Source organism: Antechinus flavipes, chromosome 2, assembly GCF_016432865.1.
Source record: "Antechinus flavipes isolate AdamAnt ecotype Samford, QLD, Australia chromosome 2, AdamAnt_v2, whole genome shotgun sequence".
Classification (NCBI taxonomy): domain Eukaryota; kingdom Metazoa; phylum Chordata; class Mammalia; order Dasyuromorphia; family Dasyuridae; genus Antechinus; species Antechinus flavipes.
In genome coordinates, this window is record NC_067399.1 from 328,019,992 (window position 1) to 328,032,815 (window position 12,824).

Genomic DNA, 12,824 nt, shown 5'->3' on the forward strand with positions numbered 1-12,824 from the left:
CCTGATGTCCTGCTTGGGTATGTGACGATGTTATGTTTTTTCTTACTTTGTACTTAGTTTTAAATTAATATAAATAATATAATCTACGCATGCATACACATAAACATTGTGTGCACGCAGATGTGCATATACACACATACATACGTATACCTATATAACATAAAACTTAGCCATATAATTTATAGATGACTTCCGTCATCGAGTACGCTGGATTGGATTTCTTTCTTTTCCCTTAGTTACATAATAGCTGTAAAAACTGTCGAAATTTTCTTATGCCACCAGACCCAAATCGCAGGTTTCCAGTGAGATTCTCCGGGATACGAAGAAGAATAATGGACGCTTCTATTCGAGACTCAGCTTCCCGAGCCAGATAGCTCACCGAGGCATTGCCTGCTTAATTCTGACACTGGGCCCCAGGAAATTAGCGAACCCTGCCTTCAGGCACTTGCAAAAACCTCCTTGCCGCCGTGGCGGGCCACGGTACAGGAGAGCGAAAGGTCCTGAGTATACGAATTCTTTCTGCGTCCATGAAAGGGAAGGCCCGGGAATGACACAACTTCTCTGCGCCAGAGACAGCAGAAGGCCCTCCTTTCTCTGCCTTCCAGGACTCTCAGTGGCAGCCATTGTCCCTTACCGAGAGGATCTCTGAGTTAATCCCGTGCTCCTGGGTCTGCCCCGCAGCCATGCCACTCTACGAAGGTTTGGGGAGCGGAGGGGAGAAGACGGCGGTAGTGATCGACTTGGGTGAAGCCTTCACTAAGTGAGTCGGGCGGGCACCGCCACTTTGATTTCGGAGGCGGCGGGTGACCCAGTTTCTCTCCCCGATGCTGGCGCCCCTCCGGGGATGGGCGGCCTTAGAGAAGGCCCGGGCTGTGGGATCCAGGCATTGTCCCCCAGGGTGGCGAGAAAACGAATTCACAGCTACCGTGGCTTTGGCCTTATTGGTTCCTTCGGAATCATTTGGAAGGGGGATAATAAAACTAATGATTTAATTCATTAATAATTTATTAAGCCCCTGCTTTATGCGGGGCACTGGGCTAAATTCTGGGAGTGCAAAGAGGCAAAGGAGCTTACGATCTAAGGGGGGCGACAACCTCCCAACAAACATAAACAAAGCGAGCTATGTGCGTCATAAATAGGAAATAGTAGGGGAAGACGCTGAAATTGAGAAGGGTCAAAACCCAGCCTTTCCACGGGGCTGTTTTCGTAGGAAAGAAGAAACAGCTGTAATGCTAGAAGATGATATATCAAATACATACTTTTTAGTTAATTTTTATTTCGAATAGCACAAAATGATTATTTCTAGATACATAATAGAACAAGATTATTATTTTTTTTTTTTTTTTTTTTTTGGTATCTAAGTTCAACCTGTAGCTTCAAAGCTAACCTGCTTGCTCTTATTTCTGACATTTTTCTCATCTCAGCATTGATTTAAAAGGGATGCCTTGATGATATCGATATTGTTTGTATGCTAAGCAATTATTTCTATCCTCCCCCATCCTCTTGCTCCCACTGATGGGAGAGAAAAAGAAAACCTCCTCATCAAATATTCATGTCCTACTTGTGCTAGATGCTGAAGATAAAAAGAGGCCTAAGGTTCAGCTCCTTCTTGTCAAGGACCTTAGGGAGACAGGACATAAAATATTGCTAGCGCGATTTTAACATTCATGAAAGGAAACATCTTGTCATCATCTTTCTATGTAACCCGGCTGTGTCATTTAATAAAGGATTTTTGTGGAAAATTGTATATGTGTATGTATGTATATTAAAATTGGGGAATAAGGAGACAATTGTTAAGAGAGCTTGAAGCCCATGATCATGACATGAAGAAGCTTCCAGCTAGCTCTAAATCTGTAAGACTGTTTAAAGGAATTGGGATTGAGAATGATATTGGTTCCTAAAATGCTCAAAGAAACCTTAGAAATAATCTAGTCCAAATCCTTCATTTTATAGAGTAGGTGACTGAGACCCAGAAATGGTTAAGTGATTTGCTTAGTAATAGGGAGTATTTTCTTATACATTTATGAATTCTCCAGGGCTTCTAATACAGTGGCGTAAGCTCATCAAATAAACCTTGAATGAATAGTGGAAATGAGATTTTTATGGAAAATGGAGAAGGGGAATTAACCAAAAGCAAATGGAGGTTCCTCTATCCTTAAATTCAGTAATCCGATAGAAAAGATATATTCTAGAAATATTAAGAAAAAGAATCAGCAGGAGATTATTGTGCACACAGCATTGTTGAAATGATGATCAACTGTGAAAGATTTGGATCCAAGACAGTTCCAAAGGACTCATGATGAAAAAAAGCTATCCATTGCCCAAGAGAAAAGTGATGAATTCTGGATGCCAATTGAATAGTTTTCTCACTTTCTTGCTTTTTAAAAAAATACGGTTAACATGGAATTATGTTTTGCTTGATTTCACATGTATAACTGATACCATATTTTTTTGTCTTTCTCTATGGACATGTGCAGGAGCTAGGAGTGGAAGGGAAAGAGAATTTGAAATTCAAAATTTAGGAGAAAAAATACCAAAAATAAATAATAAATTTTTGATAAAATTAAAAAATCTGCAGGACTTTATAATTGTCACAGCATATTAAATAAAGATCAGAATGTAATTTAAGATCTAAATTGCATGCCTTGAAAGTTTGGAGCATTCTAATGCCCCTTTGGGTGATGGGAATATAAGGAAGATGGGAATTCCAGAGGAAAGAGTAAAGGGATTTAGTTTTAAATCTAAGCAGGAACTATAAGTGAAAATACTAGTCAGGAAGAAAATTGAATTTAAAGTTTAAACAAAAAATCAGAATGATATCTGCAACTAGCATGGTTTGGTAGAAGAAAGAGGGTATTTAGAAGGTTTCAAATTGACCTTTCTGTGTTGTGCCTATTATAAAATCATTGATACTCAAGTTATTTGCATTCATTTTCTTTGTTTCTACATTTGTAAGCTCTAAGAAGGCAAATACTTAGTCTTATTTTATCTCAGTATCCCTTGCACCTAACACAGTATCATACATAAAATGTTTAAGTGCTAATTATACTGAAATCCCTCATTCAGTTAAGTCAGTATCTCCGAGCTTCAAAATCTTCATCTATAAAATAGAGGTTAGTCTGCCTCAAGGGATCATAAAGCTCAAATGACAATGTCATTACTGCAAGGGGAGAGAAGGTTTGATAGGTAAAAATTACCAGGACATCAGACTGGTTTCTCAAATTAAGAGGCTCTGTTGTCACAAAAGCAGAACAAAATTAAGTAGCATCAAGGAACTGATTGGTCGGAGGAGATAGTTTGTGATGGGTATTTATGGAATAAGGGGTATCTCCTCCCAAAAAGGAGATGTTTACGCTTTAACCATTGGTCAGAATTTGTCAAAACAAAACTTTGGAAACATGTAGCATAACCCAAGTTTCCCATATCCTGTTACCAGGACCCAAGCTCCCTGCACCTGGGTAAGTGGGTAATTGCATCCAATTTATGACAAAGTAGGCAACAGCATCTTATTTTTCTGCTCTTAGTTAACAAGAAGGACCTAACAAAGGCCCTGCTGATGCCCATTCCAATTACCATAAGTGCTTTGAAAACTGCAAAGTGTCAGAAAATAAATGTCAGAAAATTTTTTCTTATATCACTATCATCTATAAAAGTGTTAGTTCTGAAGTTATAATGAGAAATATATTAATATTAATATGTTATACAAATTATATTAGAAACCAGATAATTTGATGCATTCCTCAATGATTGTCTCTGTATAGAACAACAAAGACTGATATCTCCGGAGGCCCTACTTTTTATTTTTCTCCTCTGTGATCACCCCTCCAAAAAAAAAAAAAGGAAAGGAAAGAAAAATATATATAACAATTATGCATAATCAAGCAAAACAAATACTGACCATCTCTAATAATATTATGTGAGGGATGAGGACAACCAAGTGAAAAATAAACAGAGGGAAAGATCAGGAAAAAGGTAGTTACCATAAAACACAGCAAGAACAAAGGTAATTGCTTGCCTTTCATAGTAATTTAATGTTTTACAAAGAGCTTTTCTTATAAATTTTGTGAGGTAAATAGTATGGTTCTATAGAAGAGAAAACTGTGGCCCAGAAAAATTAAATGAGTAGTCTGAGATGATAGATTCACACTAAATCTGTCATCCTATTCAGAATTTGAAACCAGTTCTCATGACTCCAAGATGAAATAGCCTAAAGAGGAATACAGAAAACAATACATTTCAAAAGATTTGAAATGAATGGAGAAGAGAAATACTTATAGTTGAAGCACATTAGATGAGAATTAGAAGGAAATTCTATAGGAAAAAAAATAAGTGATAAAATTTTCTGACTGAAATAACAAGTGAAGATCAGGATCAAGAGAAGTATACTTACTTTCACTTTTTAAATCTATTTCTATGTTCCTGAAATGAAACAATTGCATTAGATATTCTCAAAAGTCCCTCCAACTTCTAATAGGCTATTATTCTCCATTAAAAGTAAAGTAAAATGCTTTTGTTTGGAAGTTGACCAATAAAGTAATATTGTACAATAAACAACTTTAAAAAGTGACCTCAACCTAGTTTAATTTCTGTTATTAATTAATTATAATTAATAATTAAAATGTAATTAATTAAAATTTTAAAATAATAATTAATTTGAAATTAATAATAATTATTAATATTTTAATTAATTAATAATAGTTAACTTATCTAGTACTTTAAGATTTTCAAAACATTTTAATTATCTCATTTAATCATGTTGATATTAGTTTGACAAATCAATGAGACAAAGAATAGATATTTTGATCACTTTTACGATGAAGAAACTGATCCTTGGGTCAAGAGACTTAGAAATATTAAAGTTAATCTCACAAAAGTTAAGTGATTTGCCCAAGATCATACCCTTTGGTAATAACATTGTAGCTTCAAACACTGGTCTTTCTGAGTCTTGAAAAGTGAGTAAAAATGAGTTTAAAAACAAAAAGAGAGAGAGAGCAAGGTATCCAAAAGCTTTGATTCTTGCTTCTTTGAAATTTTTAGAGAAATCCTTTCTTTAGGGAATATTATTGATTTGTCATTCATCTCTTTTTATATATTATTATGTGCATTATATTGTATTGAATTATATTGAAAATCATGCAAAATGTTTGAAAATATTTTGAATTTATGATTTTCAGGTGTGGATTTGCAGGAGAAACTGGTCCAAGATGTATAATCCCTAGTGTAATCAAAAAAACTGGAGTGTCCAAGGTACTTATTTAATTACTTAATAGTACAATAGAATACAAAGTAGATAACCAATAATTATTTTTTCTTTTTTTTTTAGTCTGGAAGAGATTAATACCATTTTAAAATAAATTTCCATGATATTTCCTGTTCCCAAGTGAAAAAATATGTGATCTTGAAAATTTTTAAAAATCATATAGCAACTTTCTAATTTTCTAGAAATTCTCAATATAAACTAAACATGTAATTGGTATTTGTAGCATCATAATAAATAGAATAGAATAGAATAAATAGAATCCTATAGAATTGTTTTTCAAATTATAGGAAACCTACTTCCTTTGTAATGTTATAGTACAAATGCTGACATGTAACTGGATGGCCATTTTAACCTGGGTTTCTTTCTTGTACTTTTCTAAATACTTTTGACTTGCAAAAGAATGAAATACCTAATAAAATTTCTACATTGTCTTTCAGCACCAATTAATTGTATTTCTTAAAAAAAGAATACATTAAGCTTTAACTAAAATTTTTTTGATTAAGTGAAAGTATCTTTCAAATCTATAAAATGAATGCTTTTTAGCTATAAGCTGCTAATAACATTTTAATATTTTTCAGTCTATTAAAGTTGTTCAGTATAATATTAACACCGAAGAATTGTATGCCTACCTAAAGGAATTCATCCACACATTGTATTTCAGGTAAGAGATATCTTTTTTCTTTTGTTAGCAGATGCCTTTTTTTTTTTAAAGCCGTGAACATAATATCTGTCAGTAATTTTTGATTGCTTTGTGTCACATTAGTTTTAAAGTAAAGTTTACCCTCCTAATATTAGGAAAATTAGAAAAAATTTTGAAAATGAAAGAATTGGTAAAGTGGAAAACAAAATAATATAGAATTAACAAACAAAGTTGGAAAATTCTTTCTTTGAAAAGACAGAATCAATAAATCTTAAGCTAAGCTAATCAAAGGAGATACAAGTCAGATTGCTAAAAAAAAAAAAAAAATTAAGGCAAAATCATAACAGAAAAGAAATTTTAAAAAATTATCTGAACTTATTACATATAATTACATGCTGGGAAGTAAAAAATTTTAAAGAAATGGATAGATATTTACAAAAATATAAAATACATAAGTTAAAAGAACATGAAATAAATATCTTAAACCACTCAAGAAATGAAATTGTACAAACTGTAAAGCACTTATTAAAGGGGAAAGGGAAGTAACTTTGGAATTCTTTCAGATACTTAAAGAGCAATTAATATTACATAAATTATACTCAAAAAATTGGAAAAGAAAACACTAGACTTGTTTTATTTGGCAAATGTGGCCTTCACAGTCAACCAGAGAGAGATAAGGTAAAGAATGAGAACTATAGATCAGTATCACCAAGGAATAATGTTGCAAAAATGTGAAATAATCCTAGCAAAAAAGATTACTGCAATATATCAAATGACTAAGTTGAATACACATATAAACCTATATATAGACACATATATGCATGTAGATGTCTTTATATACATGTAAATACACACATATAAACACAGGATTAAAGATATAATTTTAAAATTATATCACAAAATGATTATCAAAATTTTCTGATTCTGGCTTTAAGAATATAGAAGTTGATCAATGGGAGAAAATGATTTGTTCAGGAATCAGAAATCAAAGGGAACAGTTGGGTGGTGCAGTGGATAGAGCACCAGCCCTAAAGTCAGGAGGACCTGAGTTCAAATATAGTCTCAGACACTTAACACTTTCTAGCTGTGTGACCCTGGGCAAATCACTTAGCCCCAATTGCTTCAGCCAAAAAAAAAAAAAAAAAAGAAAGAAAGAAAGAAAGAATCAGGAATCAGAACAGTCAATTGAATTCAGTAACCCCAAGTTTAATAAACCAGAGGACATAAATTCCTCAGAGAAGAATGCTCTATTTGACAAAAACATCTGGGAAAACAGAGAAGCCATTTAGAAGAAATTAGGTTTATACCAGCATATTTAATCACATACCACCATTAGCTTAAAGTAGATATAAGAAAGTCCTCAATGTGATTTAAAAAAAAAAAAAAAATTAAAGAAGGAGAAAAAAAAAAAAAACTTTCACAGCTATGGCAAGGGGTAGAATTTTTAACCTAAACAAGGGACAGAGCATATCCCCTAAAAAGTAGCCAGTTTGTATTATTTGAAATTTTTAAACCTCTACGTAAAGAAAATCAATGAAGCTGAAAAAAGTTATTAATCAGGAAAATAACAAGATGAAAAACATTATCCAATGAATAAGTAATTAAAAGTTAAGAACAAACAGTTCTTAAAAGAGTAACTGCAAGCTATTAACAATATGAAATATTACACCAAATTGCAAATATCAAAACAATTCTGAGGTTTCACCTTATACCCAACAAATTGTCAGAGATGAATTAGCATTTTTTAATGCTAACAGTTGGTGTTAAAGGAGTTGCAGGCAGACAGGTAACAGTAATACACTTTCAACAAAACTATCATTGGGACCGACAGTTCTTAAAAACATTTTGGAATCATTCTTTTAAAAAATGACTAAAATTAACTTTTTCCTTTAATCCAGAGATGTCCTCTCTAGACATATACCACAAGAAAATTCATCACAGAAAAAAAGATTTTTATTTTTTATATACACACATGCAGATATAGATATAGATGTAAATATAAATATATATGGGAATGCCTCTATTAATAAAATACTTCATAATTATAATGAGGATGCAAGGATGCAAAAATGTTCTTTCTGTCTCTTTGTGTGTATTTGTGTGTGTGTGTGTGTGTGTCTATAGAGGCACACAATTTAAAAGTGTACACAGAGAGAACTCTCTTTGTTTCTATCTATAAATGTATATGTGTTTTTGTGTCTACATATACACACACAAAAACCCAAAATATTCATAGCAGCACTTTGATAGCAAAATATTGAAAACAAAGGTGCCCATTATTTGGGAAATGGCAAAACAAAATGTCTTATATTAGTTTAGATTATGGAATGGTATAGTATTGTAAGAAATTAAAGATATAAAAAACTCAGAGAGGATTCAGGAATGGTTGGGAAGAGTTATATACTGATGAAATGAGCAGAATCAGTCAAAATAGTCTTAATGACTTCAAAAAGATAAAAAGAAAACAGAATTGAACACTAATTATGAAGATCAAACTTTACCCTAGAGACAACTAAAGAAAGTGGGCCCTTCTCCCTTCATGATAAACTTCGGGGATTATGATTGTACCAAATTAAAGTCTTTAAATGCAGAAAAGTACCTGGTGCGAGCTTGTATTCCTTCCCATAGCACTTACATATTGCTTATTTACTACTGCATTAAAGCACAAATGTAATTAAAAGGTTTTTTTCAGGTGTACTGAGTTTCTGTGTGACTACCCTGAGTAGCTATTTTAGTTATACACTGTCTTATAAATTAGTGAAGTGTCATTACTAAATTTTATGGTAACTCACATAGGGCAAGTGCTCACATCAGGTCAGAAAACAATGGCAGAAACTAAGTATTGACCAACACCTTACATTCTATATTAAGATAAGGTTGAAATGGGTTCATGATTTAGACATAAACAGTTATAAGCAAGTACAAAGGATAGTCTCTCTCTTAATTCTATGAAGAAGGAAGGAATTTGTGGCCAAAGAAGAACAATAGTACATTATGAAATGCAAAATGGATCATTTTTAAAAGTTGATAAATTGAAAAGTTTTTGCACAAACAAAACCAATGCAGACAAGATTAGAAACAGAAAACTGGAATGGAGAATTTTACATCCAAGGGTTCTGATAAAGGCCTCATTTCTAAAATAGGTAGAGAATTGACTCAAATTTATAAGAATACAAGCCATTCTCCAATTAATAAATGGTCAAAGGATATGAAGACAATTTTCAAATGAAGAGATTAAAAACATTTCTAGTCGTATGAAATATAGCTAAAATCACTATTGATCAGAGAAAAGCAAATTAAGACAATTCTGAGATGATACTGCACACTTCTTAAGATTGGCTAAGATGACAAGAAAAGATGACAAATGTTGGAGGGGATGTGGGAAAACTGAGACACTAATGCATTGTTGGTTGAGTTGTGAAGTGATCCAACCATTCTGTAGAGCAGTTTGGAACATACCCAAAGAGCTATCAAACTGCATACCCTTTGATCCAGTAGTATCTCTGGGCCTGTATCCCAAAGAGATGATAAAAAAGGGAAAAGGACCCACATGTACAAAAATGTTTGTGGCAGCCCTTTTTGTAGTGGCAGGAAACTGGAAACTGAGTGGATATCCATCATTTGGAAAATGGCTGAATAAGCAATGTTATATGAATGTTATGGAATATTATTGTTCTGTAAGAAATGACCAACAGGATGATTTAATAAAGGCCTGGAAAGATTTACATGAACTGATGCTGAGTGACATGAGCAGAACCAGGAGATCATTATACACAGCAACAACAAGATGGTTAATTCTGATGGACATGGCTCTTTTCAACAATGAGGTGATTTCAGAACAACTCCAATAGACATGATGGAGAAAGCCATCTGCACCCACAGAGAAGACTATGGGGACATAGTATTTTCACCTTTTGTTGTTGTTGTTTGCTTTTTTTTCTTTCTCATTTTTTTTATTTTTGTTCTGATTTTTCTTTTGCATGATAATTGTGGAAATATGTATAGAAGAATTATACATGTTTAACATATTGGATTATTGCTATCAAAAGGAGGGGGAAAAATTAGAACACAAGGTTTTGCAAGGATGAATGTAATCTTTGCATATATTTTGAAAATAAAAAGCTATTTTTTTAAGAGAAGAAAAGAAAAAGCAATACAAGAACACTGTCAAGGTATCGCTTAAGAACTTTAGAATTGATTGTTTGACATGGGAGACCCTAGCATAAGACTGCCTAGCATGGCATGCCCTCATCAGAGAAGGTGCTGTGCTCTGAATAAAGCAGAATTGAATTAACTAAGGAGAAACACAAAGTGTGCAAAATTAGAGGAGCTACCCAAGTGTTCATATAGACTATTTGTGTCCAGCCTGTAGCAGAGTACTCTACACTCTTATTGATTTGATTAGCCACAGTCAGAAATACTATAACTTGACTCTTTAATGTTGGGATTTTGGTTCTCTTCAAAAGCAGAGAATAACAACCAACCAACCATTTCTTAATACAGAAGAAAATCTCAAAATATCATTTTTTAAATGTATTTTTTGTATCTTTTAAAAATTAAAAATTTAAAAATTCATTGTTTTTCAGACATCTCTTGGTGAATCCCAGAGACCGCCGAGTTGTGATTATTGAATCTGTTCTGTGTCCTTCCCACTTCAGAGAAACACTCACCCGTGTTCTTTTCAAGTATTTCGAGGTATCTACTTTTTAATTGAATACCTAGGTTATTTTGAAGTAGAATTCTAAAAGAACAACAATATAGGATTTTGTTGAGTTTGTTCTATTGCTTACAGTGTTGCACTGATTTTTTATCAAATGTATACACTGAACGACTTATTCAGATAAGTGACAGGATATTATGTCAGAACAGGTGACAGAGAGGAACTGAAGGATTCTTTTTAAAAAAAAAAGAAAGATTACTGTAGGATTCCTTCAGTTTCCTGTTTCTTTTCAACATTAGAAAATTTGGAATACTAACAGATTTCTTGATTTAGCTAGTTTTTATTGCCCTATCTCAAAAATTCTTTTAAATTTAAAAAAAAAAAAAAACATTTGGAGCTTTTATAAAGTGAGTTTATTTTAAGCCTTTTTATCACTCATTGATGCTTTGTATTATGACTCTCTTAATTATTTCTTACTTCAAGTTTTCAGTAGGTATGGTTACTCCTTCTACTGGAGCAATCTGCTCCATAGTCTTTAAGAATCACTGTGGCTGAAAAAACTAATTACTACAATTGTGGCTCCTCTGCTAGTGATGTGCATGTATGTTTTGGTGTTTTTTAAGTCCTCTATCAAGGAAAGTTGAGCATTTGAACCATATTTACCTTTAAGATCTTCATCTGCAGATTACTTTTAAATTTCTTAGCTATTAAGTAAAATTATTTTAGTTTGATATTCTAGAAGCATTTTTTAAGCTTTAGCATGAGTTTTAAAATTATATATATACATAGATAATCTGCCTAAAATGTTAATTGATTTTGTGAAAATATAATGAAACAACATTTTCAGACTACTTTAGTTAAATAATGAATGCTAAATAACATTACAATGAGATGGGATTCATGACTTTATAGTGGGGATTTGGTTAAAATATATTAATGATTTTAGTACAAATTTATTCTTTCAATATTTATATGTAAAGCTTTAAACAAACTTAGGAAAATAGGTGGCTTAGTAATAGAGAATGGACCTGAAGTCAGGAAGACCTGAGTTCAAATTCAACTTCAGAAAGACCTGAGATCAAATTGAGTTTTGAATACTTATTAGCTATGTGACCCTTGGCAAGTGACTCAACCTAACTTAATTAATTAAGCTTCAGTTTCCTCATCTGTAAAATAGGAATAATAATAGCATCTTTCTCACAGGATTGTTGTGAGAATCAAATGACATATACTTAGCATAGTGCCAGATACAAAGGCATTAAATAAATACTTGTTCTCTTCCTTTCCCATTGAACAATTTTTGAAAACCCAATAAAATAGAATAGAACCATCAGTGAAACCATTAACATTGATTATTAAATTAATTCCCTCAAAATAAAAGTTTCTAGATAGTGGAGAGAACTTTTTTTTTTTCATCAACAAGTAGAAATAACAAGTATTTTATTATTTGGAGCACTTATAAAATCACTTTGACACCAACTGGCTCCTTTTTCCATCAAGACACATTTTTAATTAAGATACAATAAGCTCTAAATCTTGCTAATTAAGTAGATTACCAAGTATAAGGCTAGTAATTGAAATAATACTTACATATTTGAAATAATAGTTACAATTTCATGGGCCTGTTTTCATAGCCTCTCTTGATAGATAAACTCTGGGTACAATTTTTTTTATAATACTGCAGCATATTGTTCCTCAGTTAAAAATAAGAGAGGATATCAATCTCAGATCTTTTTGTAAGGAAATTATGCCATGACTTTCATTTGCATAATTGAAATTTTTTAAACACTCTTACAATTGATTAGAACCTTTTCATTGTTTAAATTTTTAAAGCCACACCTTTAGGATTTATCCAAAAGGAAAAAACACTTATTCCACGTACATCGATCTATATTTGAAGACAAACTATTCTCTGTGAACTGTTAGAAACCTGTATGCTACAATTACAGTTTCTTAGCTCTTCATCTTTTATAGTTTTAAAGAGTTTTATCACATATCAACATTCCTAATTAATTGTTATATCTGCCACATATTCCTTACTTAGAAAGTATCATCCTGAGGCAGCTAGATGGCGCAGTGAAGAGAGCACTGGCTCTGCAGTCAGGAAGAGACCTGAGTTCAAATTTGGCTTCAGACAATTAATGCTTCCTAGCTGTGTGATCCTGGGCAAGTCACTTAACCCCAATTGTCTCAGCCAAAAGAAAAGAAAGAAAGTACTATCCTTTTTTTCCCCCCAACAAATTTTTAGCTGTTTTTGTATTTCT

General features: G+C 32.5%; 1 protein-coding gene across 1 annotated transcript in view; it reads left to right on the forward strand.

Annotated features, from left to right (window-relative positions):
• The first annotated feature begins 579 nt into the window (after positions 1 to 579).
• ACTR10 (actin related protein 10) overlaps positions 580 to 12,824 on the forward strand; it is a 36,960-nt gene continuing 24,715 nt past the window's right edge. The window contains exons 1-4 of the mRNA XM_051977736.1: positions 580 to 760; positions 5,175 to 5,247; positions 5,839 to 5,921; positions 10,487 to 10,595. Of these exons, the coding sequence (XP_051833696.1) occupies positions 684 to 760; positions 5,175 to 5,247; positions 5,839 to 5,921; positions 10,487 to 10,595 (342 nt within the window). The 5' untranslated portion in view covers positions 580 to 683. The remainder of the gene's footprint in view (positions 761 to 5,174; positions 5,248 to 5,838; positions 5,922 to 10,486; positions 10,596 to 12,824) is intronic.